This window comes from Neodiprion fabricii, chromosome 1 (assembly GCF_021155785.1).
Source record: "Neodiprion fabricii isolate iyNeoFabr1 chromosome 1, iyNeoFabr1.1, whole genome shotgun sequence".
Classification (NCBI taxonomy): domain Eukaryota; kingdom Metazoa; phylum Arthropoda; class Insecta; order Hymenoptera; family Diprionidae; genus Neodiprion; species Neodiprion fabricii.
Genome location: NC_060239.1, coordinates 30,030,366 through 30,053,850, shown reverse-complemented (window position 1 = coordinate 30,053,850; position 23,485 = coordinate 30,030,366). Strand labels below are relative to the sequence as shown.

At 44.1% G+C, this 23,485-nt stretch overlaps 1 protein-coding gene across 2 annotated transcripts in view; it reads left to right on the top strand.

The window, feature by feature from the left end:
- The window catches only part of LOC124181618, a 92,994-nt gene that overhangs the window by 940 nt on the left and 68,569 nt on the right, over nt 1–23,485 (top strand). For both annotated transcript variants that reach the window (XR_006870515.1, XM_046568342.1), the window contains exons 2-3: nt 275–442; nt 898–1,028. Coding sequence is in view for 1 of the 2 variants with exons in the window: in XM_046568342.1 (XP_046424298.1) it covers nt 275–442; nt 898–1,028 (299 nt within the window). In the remaining variant the exon portion in view is untranslated. The remainder of the gene's footprint in view (nt 1–274; nt 443–897; nt 1,029–23,485) is intronic.

Below are 23,485 nucleotides of genomic sequence, written 5' to 3'. Positions count from 1 at the left end.
GACGCTCACCTAGGACCGTCTCTGTACACCTCGACTACTTATTCGTTCTTGTTTGTTTTTCACGTGGGCAAAAATGAAAAGCGTCGTATTAAATAACCGTGACTTCAATTGAGGTCAAGGTGTGTCGATGGGATGACGCAACATTGTTATTGGCCACATGCAGAGGCGAGCACCCGTGCACCGTTCACTGAACAAATTAATCCGTGATTCGTTAGGTTGCAATTACCCGACTTTTTGCAGATAGTGAAAGAGTTTTATTTCGATTGTTGCACAGAATGCGGAGGAATTGACTCATGAAAATCGAGATCTGGAACCAGATGCAGTTGCGGACAGTGAGAGGCTTTTGTCAAGCCTGGGCGACGGAACTTCGTCAGCTGCGTTAAGTCAGGGACAACGATCCATTTTCACCCGGACCATCTCCATGGCCAAGGCTAATCTCCCGGTAATAAGTATAACGTAACGTGAACCAACGAGGTAGAAACCTGTCAAATTACAAAATGCCAATATACTTCGGCCATCTTCGCCTTGAAAAAAAAAATTCTAAAATTGAGATGTTTCCAAAAATCACTATTATTCGGATAATCGTTTCCGTAATAAGCATTTTTATTTATTTTACGCATTGTTACATTCATTTTTCTTTTCATATAATCAATAAAATGCTCAATTGTTCAACGATTACCCAAGATTCTAAAAAGTTCCGGAAATTCAGGACCGAATGTTCAGAATCGTACAGGAAAAGTAGCAAGAAAAAAAATTGATCGGATAAAAGGTTCACCGCGATATAAATGCATTCAACGCTCGATTTACGAGTCGCGGGTGTAATTTAGCGATCGGTGAATTTTTTATTCGATTATAGTCGCAGTTAATCCTAAACAAAAGATTACTTTCAATTACAAGGTGACAAGGTGGAAGTCGCAGCGGGGTTTCAAAAACGAAACAACCAACAAGAACAGAGGCAAGAAGAATAAAATACCGGTAGCGATGCAGCCTCCCGAACGCCTTGACCTTGTGAAGTTGCCGCCAGATAGGTAAGTTTTTTTCTTCATTGTGCCTTTTGATTTTTTTTTTTTTTTTTATCACTAAAATTGCGAGCCGTTTTCTTCTAATCATCTACGCATGTTTTTATTCATCTCCGGGAGCTACCGCTGTGTAAAAAGGCGTTGAATGCGACGATTTTGAGGATCAGAAACTTGACGGCTGGAAAGACGAAGTGTAGTAAAAACGTAACGCATACACATAATCGTCACGTAATGTATGGTCGAATGTTTGAAACTGTGTCAGCGCAAGGCGAGGACAGGGGAGTAACCGGGGTCTGCCTCGTCTGGCAAAGAACTAATTTCATTTAGGTGGTATATTACAATACACATGCACGTATGCATGGCATATAACTATATAAGATACGCTATGCTTGTGTAGATTAGATTACACGTCCGCGTACGGAGTTCTTTAATTAATTAATAGTTACATTCTCTAATGTCATAAGTACAGCGAAACGAGTAATGACAAAGAAACTAATGATTAGTGTTCTCTGGCACGATTATGTAATCACATATAATACGTGTGCGGTAGGCTCGTGTGTGTCGCGGAGTTGTAAACAGGCGGGTAAACGACCTGGTGAGTCCGATCATTGCGTGGCTAGATGGCGCCAGAATTCGGTTTTTCAAGCGCCTCCGGAAACTTGAAAGAACTCGTACAAACTCGCCAATTTCCCTTGTGTTTTATCGCTTGAGAAATTTTACCTCAAGTCAGAATTACGGCACCGTTTTTGATTAAGAAAGATATTCCTGCGGGCAAACAATCTCCGTGATTTTAAACACTTTGCCCTAAAGTTTTATCCCCGCGTTACGCAGCCCGTGCAATAAACTAAAGCAATGAATTATCTGTCGCAGAACTTTATTCACCGCAGTGTCGCAAGTGGAACAAAAGAAAAAGCAACTAACGAAAAAGAAAAAAAGAAAATAGAAGAAAAAAAAACAATTTATTACACCTTTACACTCGCCTCGTAAACCTTTGTGAGATTTTACACGTCGATTATGATATAGGAGTGCACACGAGAATGGGATCTTACAGGGTAAATATCATACTGAATTTAGGCGGTCATGTAAACATATTTTTACACAACACTAGTAAACATATTTGAATATCGGTTGTGGGCATGTAACTTATAACTTCGCGCGTATCTTTTTGAATGAAAAACACATTGCATGCATTTTTTACGTACAATATGTATGTATACACGCATGTATTTTGAGCTCGAAGAGTTTAGCCAGGCCGACTGCTAGCTGTGAGAAACCATTCGCGTTGCGTCAGACGAGTCGCACGCGTGTACTATAATAGCGATAATATGCCCATCTCAACCGATGTGTAATCCTGATGGCTGCAATCAGCGGGCTGATTTGCATAGAATTATTGTGATCTCGTATGGTCGAAACCCTCAACGATTCTCTGTGCGACTTAAAATTGAAGTGTAAACGTCTGTATATTCCAATTGATAATAATCGTCAAGCGTGAGTCGCGAGTGTTCGCTCGTTACAGTTATTACATACATATATTTTTAGAGGCATCGTTCGTTTTGCAATCTATAGAATCAGCGAAAAGCGAGTACAATTCACAATCGACCAGGTGAATTGAGACCTTCGATTTTTGTTGCTGAGATATAAGTACACACAATTACATTATACCCGCGACGCTTTATCAGCGCCTTTGCGTCTGGCAAATAATTTTAGCTCAACAATATATCCACAGCGCTTCGCCCCCCTTTATTCTGACTATATCGCGCGATAATAATTCCCTAGCAGCGGCTGCTTGACTATCCGCCGTAGAGCGCAGCATTAAGTTTTGCAAACACGTGTGACGTAATCGAGCTTGTAACGTGCACACACGCAAATATTCGTTACACATAAATTACATACACGTAATTCATGCGATATATGTATATTTATAGGTATATATTTATTGTACGATAATCGACGCACCGTTTTTTCATAGACCGCTCTCATTCCAACTTTGCGACATATCTTCGACGCGTATATTGCGGATCGTATAGCGAATAATCTGGCGTGTATCTGTCACGCCTGCGTGATATCGGTTTGAAAATTATTCGGTGTCGTCAATTAGCGGGGGCAAACCGTTCATGTTTCGGTAGCCAAAAGCGCGCTTATACAGCGAGAATGATATTTGCTCGTTCGCTTTCGCTGTTTGCGTTGTATGGTATGTAGGTATTCCTGTAATGTGCGCGGATGTAGACGCATCGTACACGATCGCGTCCAATGCCTCCCAGTTGCCTCAACTTTGGCGAATGAATCGCTATGTATCATATGCATAATAGGGTGGTTTTTATGTAAGGTGTTGACGAATTTTTTTTCTAGCCGCCCTCGGAATCGACTCGAAGTAATTCAATAACAATTTCCTCTTTTTTTAGAGTTTTATCTCAAGTCTTTATGCTGTCCCACGAGGTCTTCGTTTCGCCGTAAGAATAATACGAGATTTCACGATCACTTTACACCTTATTTTTTTTTTTTTATTTTTTATCCGATAATTTTCATGGGACAAATCTGAATCAGACGGGGATTTATCAAAAGTATAACTAGCTCTTTTCGAGAACGTTTTTTTTTTCTGAAAATCACGCGTTAGGTTCACTACATCTAAAACGTTATTTTCAGAATTTTTGAGCAGAAATCTATTGGAAATAATCGACAAATGAAGCTATCAAAAAGAAAAATATATCCTCGAAAAGAGCTAATTATACTTGATGAATCCTCGTCTGTTTCAGATTCTTCCCATGAAAATTGCCGGAGAAAAAAAATAAAGTATAAAGTGATTGTGAAATCTCACGTTACTCTTATGGCGAAACGAAAGCCGCGTGCGACAAGCATAAAGAGTTGAGATAAAAATCTGAGAAAATTAGGGAGTTGTTGTGGAATTATTTCCACTCGATTTGGGAGGGGGGGGGGGGGGGGGGGGGGGGGCGGTTCGGAAAACATTCGACAACACACAAAATAAGAACCACCCTAATGTATACCTATTATATCAATCTCGAGCCAAAAATATAACTTATTTGCGAAAACAAGCGCGTATATCAAGAGTTGCCGCTGCCATGCGTTGTGTGTGTAATGTGTATACACGTAAGTCAGGTAATGTACCAGTGCTGCCTGTTACAGAATACATTTGCCTAATTTCTTACGTCATTCTATTCTCTTTCCGGTATAATGTTATACGTTACGAGACGGGATGATAAAATTGACACACGGTGAATCCCACCGTGTATGTTTAGCAAATTTAAACTCGAAACGATCCGCCAAACACACGTGCCGCGGTAAATACGTTATACGTACTTTATACGTATACTCGGTTCAAAATTTATTCCGCATTTCTGTGTAGCGAGTAAAATTTCATAGGAGATTGGGTCTAGGTGTGCACAAAGGCTCGCAAGCAATATCGTACTCTATAACCGCGCAGTCGAGAGTAAAAACAACATCGCTATAGTCATGCTACATTCCTGTATACGAATACGAGATTCCGAGCTTTGTGATTGAGATTCGTCTGCCTATGTATGCGTACACGAATTTATTCTCACTTGCGTATGAGACCAGTATTATCATTAAATTGTACTCGCAACTGTAATCGATTCACGATTCTCATCGCGGGTATTGGTATTGTTAACTAATAACCCATACGTTATCCCCATAACACTCGATCTCGAGTTCACAATCCATAGATTGTCTTTCGGCTGATTCACACGGAGTGTTTCCGTTCGGTATTTCGTCAAAGTCGCATGATACGATAAATTGCACTTTCAGATCGGCGATAAATTGTCCGAGAACATTACGCGAGTAGATATTAAGGCCCCTCAATAATTATAATAATGTAAGTTATAAAAGTACGTCGCGCAAGTTTCGGCCTTCAAGCTGTAAATGTGAAAGAAAACGTGATTGTATATTTTGTTGATCTACCTGCTGCAGACGTTTTATCCTCGTCCTCCGCGATGGCGCTCCCTGATAGATTATTTGAATCATTCAGATAACGAGGCGTCTAGAAATCATTGTTACCTAATAACAGATTACAGTGAACAGGGCCCCGTGTTGTTGAAAATTCACAGACACAACATTAGACGCTGTACGAATTCGGACGTAAATTATAATCCGATAAACATCTGGTCGCGCGTAAAAAAATTTCCACGTTCTACCGATGTAAGAAGAAGGTACTTGACGTAGGTACGTACGAACCTGCTCATAGACGAGCCACTCAGGAAACGGTAATCCCGCAATTTCTTCATGTCTGATATATATACATATCTATTGCGAAATTTTATACGCTTTATTACCGATATCCGCACAGTTATTTACACAGCGGTATTTATTGCACGATTTCATATCAAAGTGAAGTCGATTTACGAGGGGTGAAAATTGTGTAAAACGCGATACGATCGCATCTACGAAAACTCGGCTTGTTCTATGTTTGTTTTGTTATTTTTCCCTTCTTTTTAATTTGTAGAAAAATTTTTCGAGGCATAATCGAATCGCAGCCTACACGATTAATCACCGGTCAACGCGGACTTTGAGAATGGGTTCTAGATGTCAAATTTTAATAAACAAAAAAATAGTTTTATTAGATAAAGCTTGCTTTTGGAGAACCAGAACGGTATTTCGGATTTTAATAAGAAAAAAAAAACAAAAGCAAGCTTTATAAGTAACAAATGAAGATTTTGGTCATTATTCGATGCATAGAATCAAAATTGATTTATTTAAATATAAACAAAAAACAAACTATTTTGTTAACCTGTGCAATATTCGTGTATAGTGCCCACAACAATTCCAAAATTATTAAATTTTACTCCGGACAGGTATATATAATCTCATCTTCCACTTAATAAGCATGATTATTTTTCTATCGAAAAAATACCCCATCCTTTTGCCCTGCTTCAATTGTCACAAACCCAAATACCGCAGTTGCGCACTTGAGTAAAGAGCATGGATTTCAAACGCGGCTTACATCCGATTTATCAATAGACGTGGATAGAGCGTGTAGGTAGGCATCGTATAATTCGTACCTATACCTGAGTCTCTGACTTCAGCGACGATTGTGTAGCGAGCTCATTGTGTAAGGCGAACGTAATGTAATAAGTGATTGTTATCTCAGCACGAAGCAGCCATTCGTCACTCACGTGCTTCATCATCCGACTCGATCTTGGCCTACGCGTTGCGGGCTTTTGTCGATCTTGCACCGGAACGTTGGTCGAGGCACCTACGACTCACCGACGAGTCTCGAGCTCAAATTGAGCGAAGAATTAGCAAGTTTTTTACGTCGAGAAATCACCAGGCTTTTCAATTATCTTCAGTTTCTTTCGTCTCTTTGCTTCGTTTTTACGTTCATCTTTGTGTATATATATTTACCCAATCGACACGTACAAGCGGCAGAAATCTCACTAGAAAGTGTCGGTTAGAAGATTTTGTGTAAAAATGGCATACCTAATCTTACAATTAGGCCTTCACAACTTGCGAAACAAGTTCGTGCACTTGCTCGTTATGCGTTCGCTCGCTGTTTCCGTTATAGGGTGACCGTTACACGGTGAGAAGAAAATGAACAGATCTTACTCAAAATTGCAGGAAAAGAGGAACGCATCAAGGTTTTTGGTCAAAGATTGCCATGTCGACCGTTTTTTTTTTTTTTTTTTTTTTTTTTAATACAAATATAGCAGATTTTACTTTGCGTACTGTGATTCTCACTGTTTCCAGAGTAAATTTTGCATTTTATCAAAAAAACCTGACTTGCTCCTCGTTTCCTGTAGTTCTGAGCAAAATTTGCTCTTCTACTCTCTCCGTGTAACCTGCAGATAGACTGTAGAATTGAGTCAGCGCCATGTCGTGGAATGATAGAATCCTGCAGCGAGTACCCGATTGATTATTTCTTCCAATTTCTTTCGTGGCTCGATTTGCCTTCTTCGAAGCCTCGGGTTTGCAGGTACAAGCTGTGATATAAGGTGCCCGTATTAGGTGTAGTTGTAACCGAACCTTTCCTTGCACCTACCTTGATACCCGTCGTAGATTATCACCTTGTCAGCAGCTGTTGCAAGGGATACGATCGCTTCGTAGAATTATCGATCCCCTATTTACGGTAGAAAAATCCACAAGGGAAAATCGGAGATGGCAATGGCTTCAAGTTTTATTCGTTCGGGCGTAAAGAGAATTGGCCAATTTACTCTCCTCGGATGATAAAACTGGAACGAATCGCGACGTAACGTTTTCTCGACTGTATTTGCCTGACATTTCCAGACCCAAGGAAAGCTGTAATATAACGCGTATATCGTGTGCGGTGATTTTTTTTCTTCCGAGTGCCGCTTTACGCCTACATCGGTTAAATTCCGATCGATCGATCGATCGATCGATCATCGGACAGCCCCCGTCAGGCAAGAGACATGGACTGGATAGACGCGGTGAACGGTGTCTAATTTGATGTTAGCAAGAAGAGCGGAAATACGCACATGTAGGTACGCGTACGGGATAGAAACTTGAGTTCATTTTTACACCGAGTTCATTTTCTATTGTAAATATCGCGCTCGAGCTGCCGCGAAGCTTCACCCCCCCATCCTTCCCCACCAGATTTATCGCGATGGCCTGAATTCGCTGACACGTTTCAAAGTTTGACGGATGAATCCCGAGGTGGAAGCTACATTAAACTGGCATCAGTTACGCCCCGATGCTTCCGTACCCATCGGATGCCGGTCTCGTGTCGAAGCTTATACCTACCTATGTATGCTAGAATCATAGGTATAACCTACTGCGATACACGAACTTTTCCCAGCCTGCGATTGATGCCCAGAAAAATTACTGACAGTCTTTACAAAGAGCTCGCATCAATCTTTTCCTGTATCCTTATAAAAACCAGATCGCAGATCGCCATGGTTTATCGGCTTTTCTGACCGGACCTCGCCGGAAATGTACAATAGAAACTCCTCCGACGTTTCAATCGAGCTTTTCCTACCCGCGTAGCTCCCTGTCTTTTTCTTATAATTTTTCACGAGGCTCGCTCGAAACGAACGCGTCGATACGGCGAGGTTTCAAACTCTTGTATGAAATATTCCGCTGATCGTTGATCTCAGGCTTCTATCACTTTTCAACGCTCTTTTGTCAACCATCGTCGCGGTAGATCGATAAAAATTACGTACAAATACATATAATATCAGTTAAATTCTGGTATACTGATTCTCGGAATATATATAATAAAGAAAATTTCGCGTTGTAGAGCGATGGGCCGTAATCTTGTCGGGAAAATCCAACAAATAATATTTCCCGGTGAAAATACGTGTTTATGTAACGAGCCTACAGGCAACGTGGTTGAATCCGTGCCAGAAATATCTGTAAATGTAGATTTCTTGGAAACTATGTATACCGTATGTGTGTTGCATATATTTGTATAAATATACGTACACGTGTACTAGAAATGAGCATAGCTTACCTCTATTACGAACCAAGCTACTTTACGCCTATAAAATACATTGCACGTGTGCGGAAATTCTTAATCGTCGTCGAGAATGATTTTCATACATCTTACAAGTAACGTCCGTTATACTTCCGATTTAGACGGGCCACCGCTCAGCGATTCCTCCCTACGTCAACGAAATTTACCGATTTCATTTCACTCCCCTGCACCGTACGCTTTTCGGTAGGTAATGGTGTACCTTTGATATGGTTATAGCCCCTCAGATTTATTCATAATATCGGGACTCTTTTCACCTTGGGTAAATTTACGGGTATGCCGAACAGTTAGTTTCACGTGTTTCCCGCGACGGCTCGGACGTAAGCCACCATAACATTCTCCACGTCACCACCCAGCTGAATCATTTAATTGCCGTCGATGAATATGCTTGGAAAAATTTACTGCTAATCAATTGACTCTAGCGAAACGGTTCAACGATCAGCCGTTGTCTCGGGGTTCGTAAAGCACTCGTTGAAATCCGACGGTGGATCCTCTCTCTCCTTGGAGTTCGAGGAGTAGAGGTACAGCGGGTTACCTGCCATGCCTTGTCACTCTATGATCCGTCGCTGAGGGTATTTCACCATTCTATTTAAATTGTACTTCTCTTTGAAGTAGCGGGAGTGTCTCGTTCTCGAACCGCAAATCTATCGAACCGCACGAAATGATTCTCAGCAGTACTCGTTTATATCAAGCAATGTAATTTGTGAATGAAGTCTTATAAGCAGGTTGGCAGCTGCTAACTATAGATTTGGACGGTTGACAGAAGTGGTAGGCGATGCAGCAGCGGCATCGTCAACCTCGACGCAAAATCGTCGCTGACTCAAGAGCCAAGAGAATGCATATCAGAGGTCACCTCGTTGGGACCTGGAAGCTTCGATCGGATTCTCGAGCTTCGTGCGAGACGCATAAATGGATTGATAATTCATCATACGTAAACGGATAGCGATGCGAACATGAAAAGGGGAGGCAGGATCATTGTTCCCAAATATCGCGGCAGGAAGAAACAAGCCATCACTGGGCTGTGTGTGTGTGTGTGTGTGTGTGTCGCAGCAGCAGTACGGTCGTAAATCAAACGGTGCAGTGCATGAAAAGAGAATTTATATCTACTTGCACCGACGCTGCTTCGGTCTCTAAAGCGTGAATTTTTATCAACTTATATTTAATTCACACGGCGCTCCGCTGCCGACGAACTTCGATTGTTGTTGCTCCTTTGCTGCATCTCAATGCGAAATCTGATGAATCGAGCTCATTATAGAACCGCTGGTGGAGGGGGGGGAGGGGGGGATCAATTAACTGTTTTTTTTTATCGCGATATGGTGGATTCGCAAATTCGATTCGACGCGTGATCTTCTTCGTATGTAGGATTTATGCCCTCGAGTGTATTTGGGAAAAGTTAACCCGCCGTCGCGAGGAGCCAAACACTCTTGTTGATCAGCCGCTCTCAGCTTCTCGAGGTATCGTCGGAGCCTGACGAAGCTGATCCGGTCGAGCTACCGGCGCGAAGGCGAACAGATTTATGGATAAATAAATACCTACACCTTGAGTCCCCGCCCTTTCCGACGGCCGCCCTCGAAACGAACGAAACCGCTGCTAAAAATAGGTGAAGGCCTAAGGCCGATCGTGTAGCTGCTGTAATCTCGATCGCAAGAGGCGTTTCCGAGTCGGTAGATTACCGGTGTGTGTAATCGTGCTCGTTTACGCATACAGGGTGTCCTAGAACGAGTTCGACGCTTGTGCGCCGGAACACGTGACGGTATCGCGAAATCTCGCGATGCTTTAACGATTAGGCGAAAATGTCGCGTGACTGCGGCATGAGAGGATCCGGCTTCGAAATCGCTTCCTCCCTTCGCATATATAATCTTGGTGATAGCGACGCGGGCGGCACTCTGACAGGCACAAATGTATCTCTGGGTTGATATATGTTTTTTAATCTTCTTTCTTTTCGTAGCCTGCCATCGTTGTCGCGTTTTGGGGAAAACATTATCGTTATAGCGTTGTTCAGACACTCCTTATGCCTTGTATAAGGTATCGTTGGACCGCTAACACGATTTCTGTTATCGAAAATCGCTGCCCGGTAAGAAATTTCCACGCGTCCTTCATCCTGGTCTGTTCTGTCGGTGCCAATACCGGTCACGGCTAGTTTTACTCTTCCAACTTCTTGAATGTACAGCTGAATAAGTTCCTGATTTCCTTTGACCACTGTTGCATCCGTTAGCCGTATATACCAACCATAGTCCGCGTAACCCTCTCTTTTCAAGCCTCAGTCTGTATGTTTCCGAGAAGCCGTACCCCGTGTCCCGTTCTCTTCTTTGCACCAAAAGCATTTCCATTTCTCTTCTCGTATAAACAGGATCTATTTTTTCTCCTCTTCATTTCCGTACCTTACCCCTACTGTCATCCTTCGACTTCCCTTTTATTTCACCTTTTATTTTTAGATACTCTCGATTTCTTCTGTATGATGCGATACGATACGATAAGGTATGATGCGTATCTTATCTCTCTGTGTTCTGCTGTGGACACTCCTTTCAGTGAACTTCTTTATAACTTCCTTTTTTCCATATAACTTGACATTGTCCGCCATGCTGTCCGTTCTTCAGGATTTCTTCCGATTAGTTCTTCCTGGTCGGTATAAAAACTCGATTTCATAGGTACGATTCAATTTTTTTTGCCATACATTACGGTTTTCGCTGCTAAGCTTACGTATTTGGTTCCCTTGCGTTACCACGTTCTCTTACCTTGACATTTTTCTCCAAGCTTCGTCCACGTTTAAATTCAATTTTACCCTCGAGGTAGAAAAGTTTGGTATTCTAAACCGTCGTTTCAAACAACCCTCTTCTCAGAGGAAGTATCTGAGCGACTATTATTATTCTCTTCGTTTCATATTTCGATGATACTTCTCATCATTTTCATTCCTGGAATTTCAAATATACATTTTCCGTTCGTCTCGACTCGCTTTTATTTCTGTTCTAGAAAGCGTGGGAGAAAGCTGTGCAAACTCGCGAGTTGCTCCTTTGATAACGGATGCATACTCGTTTTTTCTACATTATTATTTCGCAAAGCTGAACGGTTTTTACGGTAAAATATCAAAGAGCCCTGGCAAATTAAGTAAAACACGCGTTTTACACACGGTATGTATAATACTGTAATTTCATCGTATCGCGTTTTTGTACGCGTTTTCAACTGAAATTGGCTCCTCGGAGGTTACGTGCTTACTTACGTTCACAATCGCAGCACACATCGTGTAGGTACAAAGTATAATGAGGATCGTAATTGAGCTTTGTAATATACCATGACCCGAGCTGCCTGGAAAACTTTTGCGGGAGAATAACGTACGAAGTGCAGCCTGATCATTTAAGGAGTTAATCTTGTTTCTCCCTGACCGCTAATTGAGGTTTTCCTTTTACTCCGTTTCGTGACTTGAAAGGGAAAAGGGAGCCCGGGGGAGGGGGTGTATTTGTAAATTTTCCAACCACCCGCATCCGCCCTAAGTACCCCGGAGTTAACGTTTAGCTTGGTCACCTGCAGCAACCGGCGGGAATGCGAGCCACCGTGAGGCACCCACACTTATACGGGATAATGGCTGGTTTTGTGTACCGTCATTTGTCAACTGCTCTCTTGTCCGTCTCGTTCCTCGACGACGTCGTCGACGACGTTAGTATGCAGTTGCGTGCGTTGCGTCGACGCGCAAGGGCTTAACTTTCGGTCCTTTCGCACAAAAGACTCGATCCCTTCGACCGTGAAACACGTCTTTTGCGAAGCATTAAACTCCGGACCCCCAGAACGGCGGGCCTAATGACTAACTGTAACGAAACAATCAGCAGCAATGCGAAGATGATGGCAGGCGTGTATCCGCAGGAAGTTTTCGAAAGGGTGAAAGGCACAAATTGGAATCCTTTAACGTGTCCGACGTCGATGGCTGCCTAATGGAAGCCTGCGCCAAGTCCGCTTTCGGCGTTGATCCATCATTCGAATTGATCACCACGGTCTTACATATATACCTCGCTTTTCCTCTGCTCGCATGCAAGAGATTGAAGAAGGCGAATATACCCTTTGAGATGGCCCGATAGTTTGCGAGCCAGAAGATACGAATCGAGCAACGGCAAATATCAGCTTTTAAGCGGTTTAATAACGATTTGGGCGTTGAATGCTCTCTCGGTAAGTGCCAGCTGGCAGCTTTGAAGAGTTTATTGGGAAACTGATATATCAGTCGAATCGCTTGTCCTCTCTTCAGTCTAGCGATCAAAATATACCCGCCCACACGAGGTTGAAGCTAGTAACGTAACCGTGACGATACATTCGAAAAAAATCACTATTATCTTAATTTCACAATGATTTTCATGGATTTAAGATTTCGAAATACGAGTGTGCTTTGGTTTATTACGGTTTACCGAAATTCACACAGTTCTCAAATCGCGAAGTAACGGTTTTTCCTCAGCGCGAATCGTTACGACAACGCTGCCAACTTCAATTTCGTTTCTTTCTTTTCAGACAGTTTCTTTCTACCTTCGGTACACGTGTATCATATGCCTGTAATGTTCAGCCGGCGAAGAGGGCGTGATTGCGTTTGCCGTTTTGCTTACCCGCGATAGTTTGTTTTTGCTTTGTTTTCCTTTGTTCAACTTCGCATTGCTTGGCCATCCACCGTGCTGCCGCACGCTTTGCTTGGCTATCGGTTTCTCTGAACCGAACCACCTCTGTACACACGTGTTTACAATTCAATATACCGCGCCGCTTACGCTCTAGCGGCCGCCACTGTATTCCCGCTGTTGTAAAATTTATTCATTTTCTCTGAATCCTTACACAGCGCCGTTTACGCCACTCAACTTTTCCCTGAACTGCTCCAATAACATCCCTTGCGTCTTCGCGGTATCGGCGCAGCCACCCGCGACCATTTTTTCGAAGCGTTGTTCCTAGTAACCACCGTGGCACAGGCATCGCGATTAGCTCTCCCGTTTCCAGTCCGAACTCACGTACGTTATAAATGTACGTACGAGGTATAATTCCGTTTTACGGATGATTGTTGCAATTAGAGAACGGGCGAGAGTCTCCGAACAATGTAGCCACTGTCATTTAATTGTCAAGGCGAGGTCGTTCGCGCCGATCGTCCGCTTCGCGTTACATGTCCAATGTACATATGTATATAACCTACTCGTGCACACTTGACTGAAATTGTTCAAGGCTGCAGTCGCTGCCTGCTTTGCCAAATAAAAAACAGAACGAATTAAGTCTATATAACGACGTTTTGCAAAACATTACGCGATATTATTCGTCCCAATGGGAAAAATTTCATATTGTACGGTAACCTCATTCAATAATTGGATCGTTGTCATAAATTTCTCTCAATTAATTTTCTGAGAATAAAAATTGAAAAATGGAAACAAACGCGCAAGGTAAAAAAAAAAAAAAGAAAGAAAATACAGAAGAAAAATTGGAGAGTTGGAACGAAGTAAGTATGTATAACGACATCGCCGTGACAGACATATTTTACCGTTAAGGCTATGAATCTCTTATGGACGTGTGAAGATTGTGTGCGTGGGCACATACACGGTTGGATATTGCACGTATACGTATAATCGAGGCAATTACAGCATTCACGGTTGAGCCGACGCTCACAATCAGCGACGAAGGAGAACCCATTCAATTATATAATAATCTTCTGCCAGAACGTGGGACGCGGCGATCTCAGATAAAGAATTATAAATGTCAGTTGAAACGTGCGGAAAGAAAGAAGGGACGAGCCTGCCAAGTGCATAAACGAAAGTTAAGAATTGCTGCCTTTGCTCGTTTACGAGGATCAACTTCGGGGTGTCGAGCGTGTCATAAATTCACTCGATCCTCGCGCTTACCTATTCAGATATACCTACACAGATAGCAGCGGTTCCGTCGAGATAAGCCTGCGTGCGTATAACCACTCGTACGAGAATACAAGCTGGTGTGAGTAGACCTTTGCGTTAGACGAAGTCTGCTGCACGAAGCTCCGTAAAAATATGATAGCCGAGCATTTTTCACGACCAAATTTCCGAAGTGTTGTAAAATTTCTCGTATTATTTCACTTTCTATTTTTTCTATCTTACGAACTTTGTTCACATACCTTGCACAAAACCAAGTTGCGATTACCGCGAACCAGACAGATTGCTCTTTCGAAAACATGTACCGACACGTTCGATTCTTCGCGCGACGATTGCGCGATGAGCTATCGTTGCAAGTGTTGTTTGAACAAGAAAGAAATAATACAAACAAACAGCGAAGATAAAGAAAGATACGTAATGAGATGGCGGAGAAAAATTTGGGTCAGCAGCTTTAGGTGCCTACACTTGTGCGCGGGACTATATATTCATGAAAAATTATCATCTGCCGCTGCGGGCGTCGAACGTGACAACGACTTCCTGTTGTTGCTGTGACGTTTCGAGAGGTTTGAAAGACCGAGGAATTCGATTCCCTCTTCCCTCATCACCCGCACCTCTTTCATTAATTTCCCATTTTTTTCCCTTCTCGTTATACCCTGATCCACCTCTACAGTTCCTCCGGTATACGGATGGACCATCGGCAGCAGCTTACTCGAGCCTTAAAAAAGTTCATTCCGTTTAAAAGAAGAAAGCGAAAACGATAATAATAATATTAATAGCAATAATAAAGTCGACGACTACGACGATGATAATGACGATGACGGTGATGATGATAATAATAATAATAATAAAATAAGTTACGCCGGTGGTGGTGAGATTGAAAATCTGTCGGGAACAAAGGGAGGCCTCGGTGAGCAGTTGTAGTCCTTTCGTCCTTTGTGCTGTCTGTAGGCTACCCCTGCAGTGCCGATGCCAGGGGAGAGGGCGGGTCACAGTTGCTACCCCTGCGCACCGCGATCCCGAGGCCGCGTTGCCAATGGGAAATAAAGGTTTATCCTACCCAATAAAAAGCTAAGCACGGAGCTATTTTTTTCAAACATCTCTCAGGCCGGGAAACCGAGGGCGGTGGAGTCGAAATTGTGTATATATGTGTATACGTGTGTATATATATATATATATATATATATATATATATACACCCTCTTTTTGTCGATATTTTCTCACTTTCCTCGGTCACTCGCTTCTTCCCTTTCCCACTGCAAAGACCAGATCGACACAAAGCGTGACGTGGTGCCTGAAAATTTGTCTCGCGAGATGTCCGCCACTTGCCGCAGGACGGAAGAAATTAATATCGAAAAGAAACAACGAACGGCCGAAACTTGGAGGGAACAAAGAGCAACATTGGGATCGATGTCGTTTCTTCAATGGAAAAATAATGCACCCGATGCAAAAACCTGTGACATTTTACATGACATGCATAGATGGTGGAGAAGTTAGTTCTACCAGGAGTAAATTTTGATCCTTCCGAACCGATCCTCCCTTTGCTGTTTTCTTTACCTCAACTATTCTCTTCTTTTTTAATTCCATCCGCGTTTCTTTATTTCTTTATACTTTCTGTTTCTACCTCTTCTTTCTCTGAAAAGTGGAGAATATCGGTTGATTACTGTCCGCTGGTTTATTCACATATACATTTATCTACCGTATAATTATATATGTACAATTTACATACGTATCATATGCTCGAGCGTGTACTCTATACATATACGGATGTTCGGTTAATTTGGGTTAGGATAACGAGTATAACGGTGTCTTTCTCGCTCTGTCAGACCGTTCGAAAAATACAACGAGAATCAAGAGAGATCTCTGACACGCGATCTTGACGCTGTGGGTATTATACTGTACAGCCACCCATACGCATGTAAGATGTTTTCATGCCTCTGTGTCAGCGCAACGCTGCGCGTAGCCTTCTTGCATGCTCGCATTATACACGTGCGTGTGTAGGTATGTACATCGTACGTACAACCGGTGAACACAACCAGGGCGAAAGCAATTTTATTCAATTCGGAAGCTCCGTCCAGTGCGAATTCGTTATCCGAAGGTTATTTCTGCTCACTCGGTTACTCATTCGCTTATTACTATACTTGCTATTCCACACCTGCGCACAAAAACTCAACTAATTTTCATTTATTTATTTATTCTCGACTTTTTCTTTTTTTCCTCTTGTTCTTGTTCTTCTTTTTCTGCTTGTTCTTTCGAACTGTATATGGGCGTTTATACGCCCCCGTCTAATACAAATTTCAGACTCGTAAATAAGAAATATATTGTGTACGATATATCCGTATTAGCGATACCGAAGGGGGCGGAAGGGGGGGGGGGGGTGTACATTTATAAAATATAGGCAGTTCGGATCGTTCACCGTGACTAAGAAGACAGGTAAATCATTTTTTATTAATGATTACGTGGCTTCTAAGCCCTCAACTTTGTTGCTCGTATAGCTCGAAGTCGTCTTCACTCTACTGCACTTCACTCCACTCCACTCCACTCCTCTCTTCTCCACTCCTCTCCTCTCCTCTCCTCTCCTCTCTTCGCCACTCCACTCCACTCCACTCCTCCGCTCGCTTCTCTTCCGACCTCTCGCGCTGTGTGCTGTTACCAAGGGATAGAAAAGGACAGCGAGTTAAATGTACCGGGAGAAGGATGGAGGCATCGAAAACGGCTGTGGTTTCGAGGGAGAACGAGCACCGATGGTATAGGTTGGCCTGGTCCCTCTTCGAGGTGCGAGAAGGACCGACTTATCCTCGAGGTACTCGCGTGCAACGAGGAACGAGAACCATCCTCCTCTCTGTGGAACGGCGTCGGCTCCAACGACGGAGAGAGCGAGGGAAAAACGAGCGAGAGAGAGAAAGAGAAAGAGAAAGAGAGAGTGAGAGCGAGAACGAGTGAGTGGGGCAGGAGGGCTCGAAGCCTGTTTCGAACAGGGGCGAAGCTACTAGCCTAGCTCCGTGCGCCTCCGACACCCTCATCGAAGGATCGGAGCTGACGAAGACTTTGTGTGGGTTACAGGGATCGAATCAGGCCTAGAGGCACGGATCCCCAAATGTTCGCGATTCATTTTTCCGTACAACGAATGACAGAGATTAATCGACAATCGGGAGATCCTGACTTTTGAAATTCTAATTTAATACTCCGTCTGCAGCGACGGTTCGCCGCTCTTGCGAATTATTTTAGTATGTATTGAAAATTGCATGACAACGTTTGCTTGCTTATGCTTTTTATCGAGTCTCTGCGGAAATGTCTCTTGCATGCACACAGTTCACCCTATACGTTTAGGCGAAAGTTTATCATCCCACATATATTATGCATGTATGTAGATAGGTATAACCTGCGAGGACAGGGTAGAAAACACGTCGCCATACCGATCCTTCCTACGATATCGCAGAGCGCATTATCGTCGGGATATTAGAAAGTTCCGGATGTGTTATATGCGCCGGGGGAAAGCGCGACGTTTGTGCGTTCGGGGTATCGGTTTATTGTCGGAAATCGAACGGAGCAGTATCTGTTATACGTACGTGTGTACACCCTGTAATGGAAAGCCTGTTTGATTTTAACCGTATACATGGGAAAACTTGAGACCGTTCCATTGTCTCTTGGTTGGTCGCGGATCTGTTCGGAGTAAAACAAAGTTTTAACCGACCGACCCCAGTTCGCCACGGCCGTCAGGAGCCAAGATTCTTGACAAGTAGTAATTAACGAAAACTTCAACTTTTCATGTGGGGAAGTCGTTAATCACAGTTGGCAATGATTATTTGTAGAATCGCTTCGTTAGCCAGAGCCAGTAACCTCATAGTAGAAAAACCACATGTATTCTATATATTCTTAGAAGACCTAGCTCGAATTTCAATAATATTGTGTCGGAGTGGTTCTTTTTGTTTAGTAAAACATGCTCAACTTGAGTATAAATATCCACTATTCGTCATCGCTTTCATTTACGTACCGGAAATCATAATATTGTAATATATTTTCAACGTGAAATAATCGCGCAACGATGAACAATGTAAAGGAAAAAAAACACGCCGGTAAATGCGTGAAAATTTGATTTACAAGAGTACAATTAAAAAAAAAAAATAAATAAAAACCTTACACCTTTCCCGTGTGTGTCGAGTGATTATTATCATCATTATGTAAATACAGGCCGTATCGTATGGAACTGAACGCAGAAATGGTTAGCGGGTCATTTTCACCAGAAAGCAAGAACCGGTGATGACAAGTAGAATAGCCAACGAAGCATGGAGCATAGCGACGACTCGACGCTTCACGGTTGGCCATCAGCTGTTCTCATTCGGGCGCAGAAGCCGCCGTTACAGCAACCCCGGCAGGTATATCTGTCAAAATCAGCTGATCAGTATATCCGGGCATGCGCGAATCGAACGGCGTACAACGGCGCCGTGAAAGTACGTGAAACGAACTCTGTTCGCTGCTTGTTATTCAGCCAGTGATTCCCGGGATGCAATTGCAATTGCAATTCTATTATAATAAATTGAACGTTGCGTGGGCGTACGCTCGGGTTAATGAACAACGATGAAACCGCCTGGTACGCAATTGATTCTCACAATTATTATATTACTGCTCGAGTAAACTGGTGGAGATAAGTAAATTGATGAAACAATACAACGAGGCAATGCCATGATCGCGTTTTATGTCCGACGTTAATTAACGCGTCGGTCCAGCGTTACACGTTATTATACCCGTCATTTTGTTGTTACACACTTGCGGAGCAAAGCGTAGCTTTTTTACTCCACACAATTTACCGCTCTTACGCCCTCACACGTACACACCGCATCTTGCCCACGTATTTTTATCGTGCTAAGATGAAATGAATTTGTTGTTTCTTTTGTTTTTTTTTTTTTTTTTTTTACCTCTCCTCCTCCTCATTTTTCTTCCTTTTTTTTCTGTTTACCCATGGACTGACTCGGTAGTTCGTACGGTTACTTTCTAGCGATTGTTTCATCGTGTCATCGACCCCTTCGAACGTCGAGGAAGCAGGTCGATGACGGATGACAAAAATTTGTGTCGCCACGCGAGGGGCCCTTGCCTCGGGATGTACGCCCCTGAGCCTCCTCGGCAACTCGACGTGCGCGCGGCGAGAGAAAGAGAGAGCCGGCTATGAAGAGGGAGACGGAGAGGAAAAGTGGAAAGGACGAAAGGATGGGGTCGGAGTGAGGAAGAGAGAGAAGCCGGTACCCAGCTACCCGGCTACCCAAAGCTACGGGGGTCCCACCCGTGTAGGTGAGATCCAGCGTCAGGAAAGACCGTACAATTTCGTGCAAGTGCGAGTAGCTCCGACCGATCGTCGCGCCGTCGGTCGGAGGGAGACAACAAATCTCATCCATGGAATATTCCGCTGAACTCTCTTGTAAGAGATGGGGGAAATGTAGCGACGTGAAAGAGAAAGAGAGAAACACCGACGCGGGGAGACGGGGGATTTGGCCCCCCCCCCCACCACCACCACCACCACCACCACCACCACCACCACCACCACCACCACCACCACACACACACATACACACGCACACACACACACATAGACGCAGCAGCACGTGAACGCGCTTTGGTGCCTCGACGACGGCGAGTCTGTGCGTGTGAATTGAATGGGTAAAAAAGAAAATGAAAAAAATAGAAAAGAAATGCACGAATGCACATGCATAACGTGCAGCGACGACGGTTGTGTGCGCCTCGCTACGTGTAATGGGACTTGAGATTCGCAGGCACACAGAGGGAATTATTATCGTCGTCGTCGTATAAGTTGCAGTCCTTATACTCGGCGAGCTGGCTCTTGTTTTCCTTGTAACACGCTGCTGCCTCTCGCCGAGAGAGTTCTTTAAGGAGAAGGAGAGGAGAAGACTACTCAATGCATGCGTGTGTATAGATGTACCGACATGGGCACGTATTTCAATTTCTAGCATTATTCGGTACCCGTTGAACCGAGGATGTGAAGGTACGGGGAGAAGCTCTCCCCCCCCCCCCCCCCCCAAGTGACATGGTCGCGACGCGTAATGCTGACTTGCATCGTACACTCGACATCCGCTGCGGTTAATCAGAACCGAAGCTTTCGTGCTGGCACAGGATCGTGAATCCACTTTTAATCCGTGGTATCACGTTACCCTAGGTTAGCGATGAACGAACATTTTTCGTATACACTTGCCGAAGTTATGTAAATAGGTATGCTAGGTGCCGCATAATGTGGGTTAGGAGTACTCTTGGGTGGAGGAATCGGTTCGCTTTGCACCTTCGGGAGCATGTACCAGGCTTGGTCTTGAATTTTTCACGGTTGCGTAAATCGTGCTGCACGAGTAACGATTATCAGTCAGTCTGCAAGGATTTTCCTTCTCAAACCTTGGCTCCAGGGCTTCCGGCCAATTGACTCTCTCGCATTTTTCAAATTACGCAAAACTTCTGCCAATTTGTGCTAGCTAACTCCGCTGCGGTAGGGGGATCGTTGCGGATGACTGGTTGGTTTGTTACAGCATCGCTACCGATTCAGGGCGCTTAAAACCGGTGACAATCAGCGCCGATTGGCGCGGTCCACGCCTGCCGTGTCAATAACGTGGAATCAAGGTCGGCGCATTTAAATCGGAGGGTGGACGGATCGTTTGCTCTTTCGAACGCGATGGTTATCCAATCACTGTACAGAGATGTACGTTTTCGCGGACACGTATCATACGCGTACGTGAGTGCCTGGCTACATACACCTACCGACAGCGACGATACTTCTCCCGAAGTGATGCAACCTTGTTAAGCGATTATCGAAGACTGCGGTGTCGTCGACCAGCTTACAAATGTATTCGATCGATACCGGTCTTTTCTATTCCTGACAAAAACAAGCCTCCGCAGTGAATCGAAGATCACGTAAACGGCGAAATTGTCAGGACTCGCAGGCTTCCGGAATATCGTTACCTGGGTAAACGATTCGCGAGTTACACTGCAAAAAAGACTTGTCGCGACGTTTTTTGGTTCCTTTAGACGACGATACGAGACTCTGTAAAGCACTGGTAGCAATTAGGTACTGTGATTGTTATCGTCAGTGAAATCAGACAAGGTTTTGCTACTCACGTACCCTGTACTAAATAGAACAATCGTGAAACATAGTCCAAAGTCGCGCCGACCGGTCTCCAGGCCCCGGTTAAATAACCGACCGGAAATTCACCTCCGCCTTTGGTAAGGGGCAAAACCGCAGTGTATATATATATATATATATATATACTAACGAAGAATCCCGCAGTGTCTATATGTACTGTACAGTGGTCGCGGATTAGATCAGCTCAGGAAACGCTTCGCGGGATCCTTTGTGTCCCACTGACTTACTCGTCGACGTCGCAGGTGGCGCAAACGTTACGAGTGGAGTCCAATGAATCCTTCGAAACCGCGTACTACTCCTCGTGTGTTCGATAATATGCACCCTTCGGTAATACCGAGAACGTGATACTTCAAAGACCAGAATACGAGGGTGACGGGGTTTCTAAACTGGCGCAGATTCGCCGATATTTTCCCGCGTTTGATTTTCTCGTTTGACACATCGGGGGTCAGGCCTCCCTCACACCGCGCCAACTGGGCCCAGGATTAGTCTTCTGAGCTGCTGGCACTTCAATTGAGTCGAATGAATTGAATCGGGTTTAGTTATATGGAGGTGCGCCATTCGCAACACGCAATTGCCGCGGCCGGATAGCTCGCGCATAATAATTTGAGCGAATATCACACTGTGTGCAAGGGAACACGATCGTTCTTTGTGTTTGATCCCATCATACCCTGTGCCGTGTACGCTGCATGCGTATGGTAGATGGTAGATGGTAGATGGTATATGGTATATGGTACATGGTATATGGCAAAGCCTCTCACTCGCCGCTCATCGCTCCGTCTCGCTTTCTCCACGCACATGCGTGCTACTCGCTTCTTTGTCCGTCCTGTTCGTTGCCTGGCGTATTTTCAGAGGCAGGATCCCTCTTTCGCCTCTCCTCTCCCCTCGTAGCCTCTTCGCCTCACCCTGCCCTTCCCCTCAGCTCCCTGCCCACGAATCCTTCTCCCTTTATCTCCCTCCTCGACCCCTGCTACCAGAACATATAACCACTCCTAAACTTTCCTCCTCACCCACGAACTGATATCTTCTGCCACCGGGACACTGTTTTCTTTGTTTACGGAATCAGTCGACGAGGCAATGATTTTTGATCGACGGCAATCGGAAAGATGTTGGAAGCGAAGAGGGTGATGTTGCGTCATTCGCCAAAGTGGCTAACCTCCTTCCCCTTCATTTTCCACTCTTGGCTTTAGTGCCGTTCCGTTCTTTGTCTTCGGATATACGCCCGTACCATGAACGTATCAATTTCGTGCAGTGCTTACTGTAGCGAAGTCGGAAGGTCGCATCGATTTTCCAAAAATTTGTTGACGAATATTTAGAAATCGGTATATAGGGTTGAATCCTCGACGCCGGTGACTTCTGTAGTCTTTCAACTCGTCGCGGAGCTCGTCCAAATCTGCACAAATTATCGCTCACTGTGGAAGCTGCAGACTTTTGGCAACGGGAAACCCCTTTGGTGTAGATACATTTTCAACCGTCCCTCTCCACCCCTGATACGCCCCTTCTTACCGACCACTCTATGTCGCTTTCCTGCCGCTACGTAATACCGAGTTAAATCAGCGGTTACAGGAGTCGTGACAAGTCTTGGCACTGGTTATACCGTATGATCGTTGAGAAAGCTAGTGTTCGAAGAAGAAAATACGCTGCTACGCGTTGCATGATGTACAGGAACACGTGTTGATGAAATCTGAAACAAAATTATCGCTAACCCACATCCGATTTTCTCGGGGATACCGGATAATACAACCTTACAAGATTTTTCCTGAATGAAAAATCAGCTTTGCCAAGGCACAGGTATAGATAGCGAGTGATTCGATTGATTGGGACAGGCTAATTTGCTCCTCCCTCAAGCTACCGGGTCGAAACTTTCCACGGTCTTAGTCCCACTGAAGTATGACCAACAATGTTCGTCGTCAATTTTGGCTTCGAGTCACTCTCTGTGCTGGTTTAAAAGCTTTTAAGATCTGAAGGTGAGTCGAACCTGCAGGGTACGGGACGTGGAGCGAGCTGACCTGTTGACTATCGACGTGTAGAT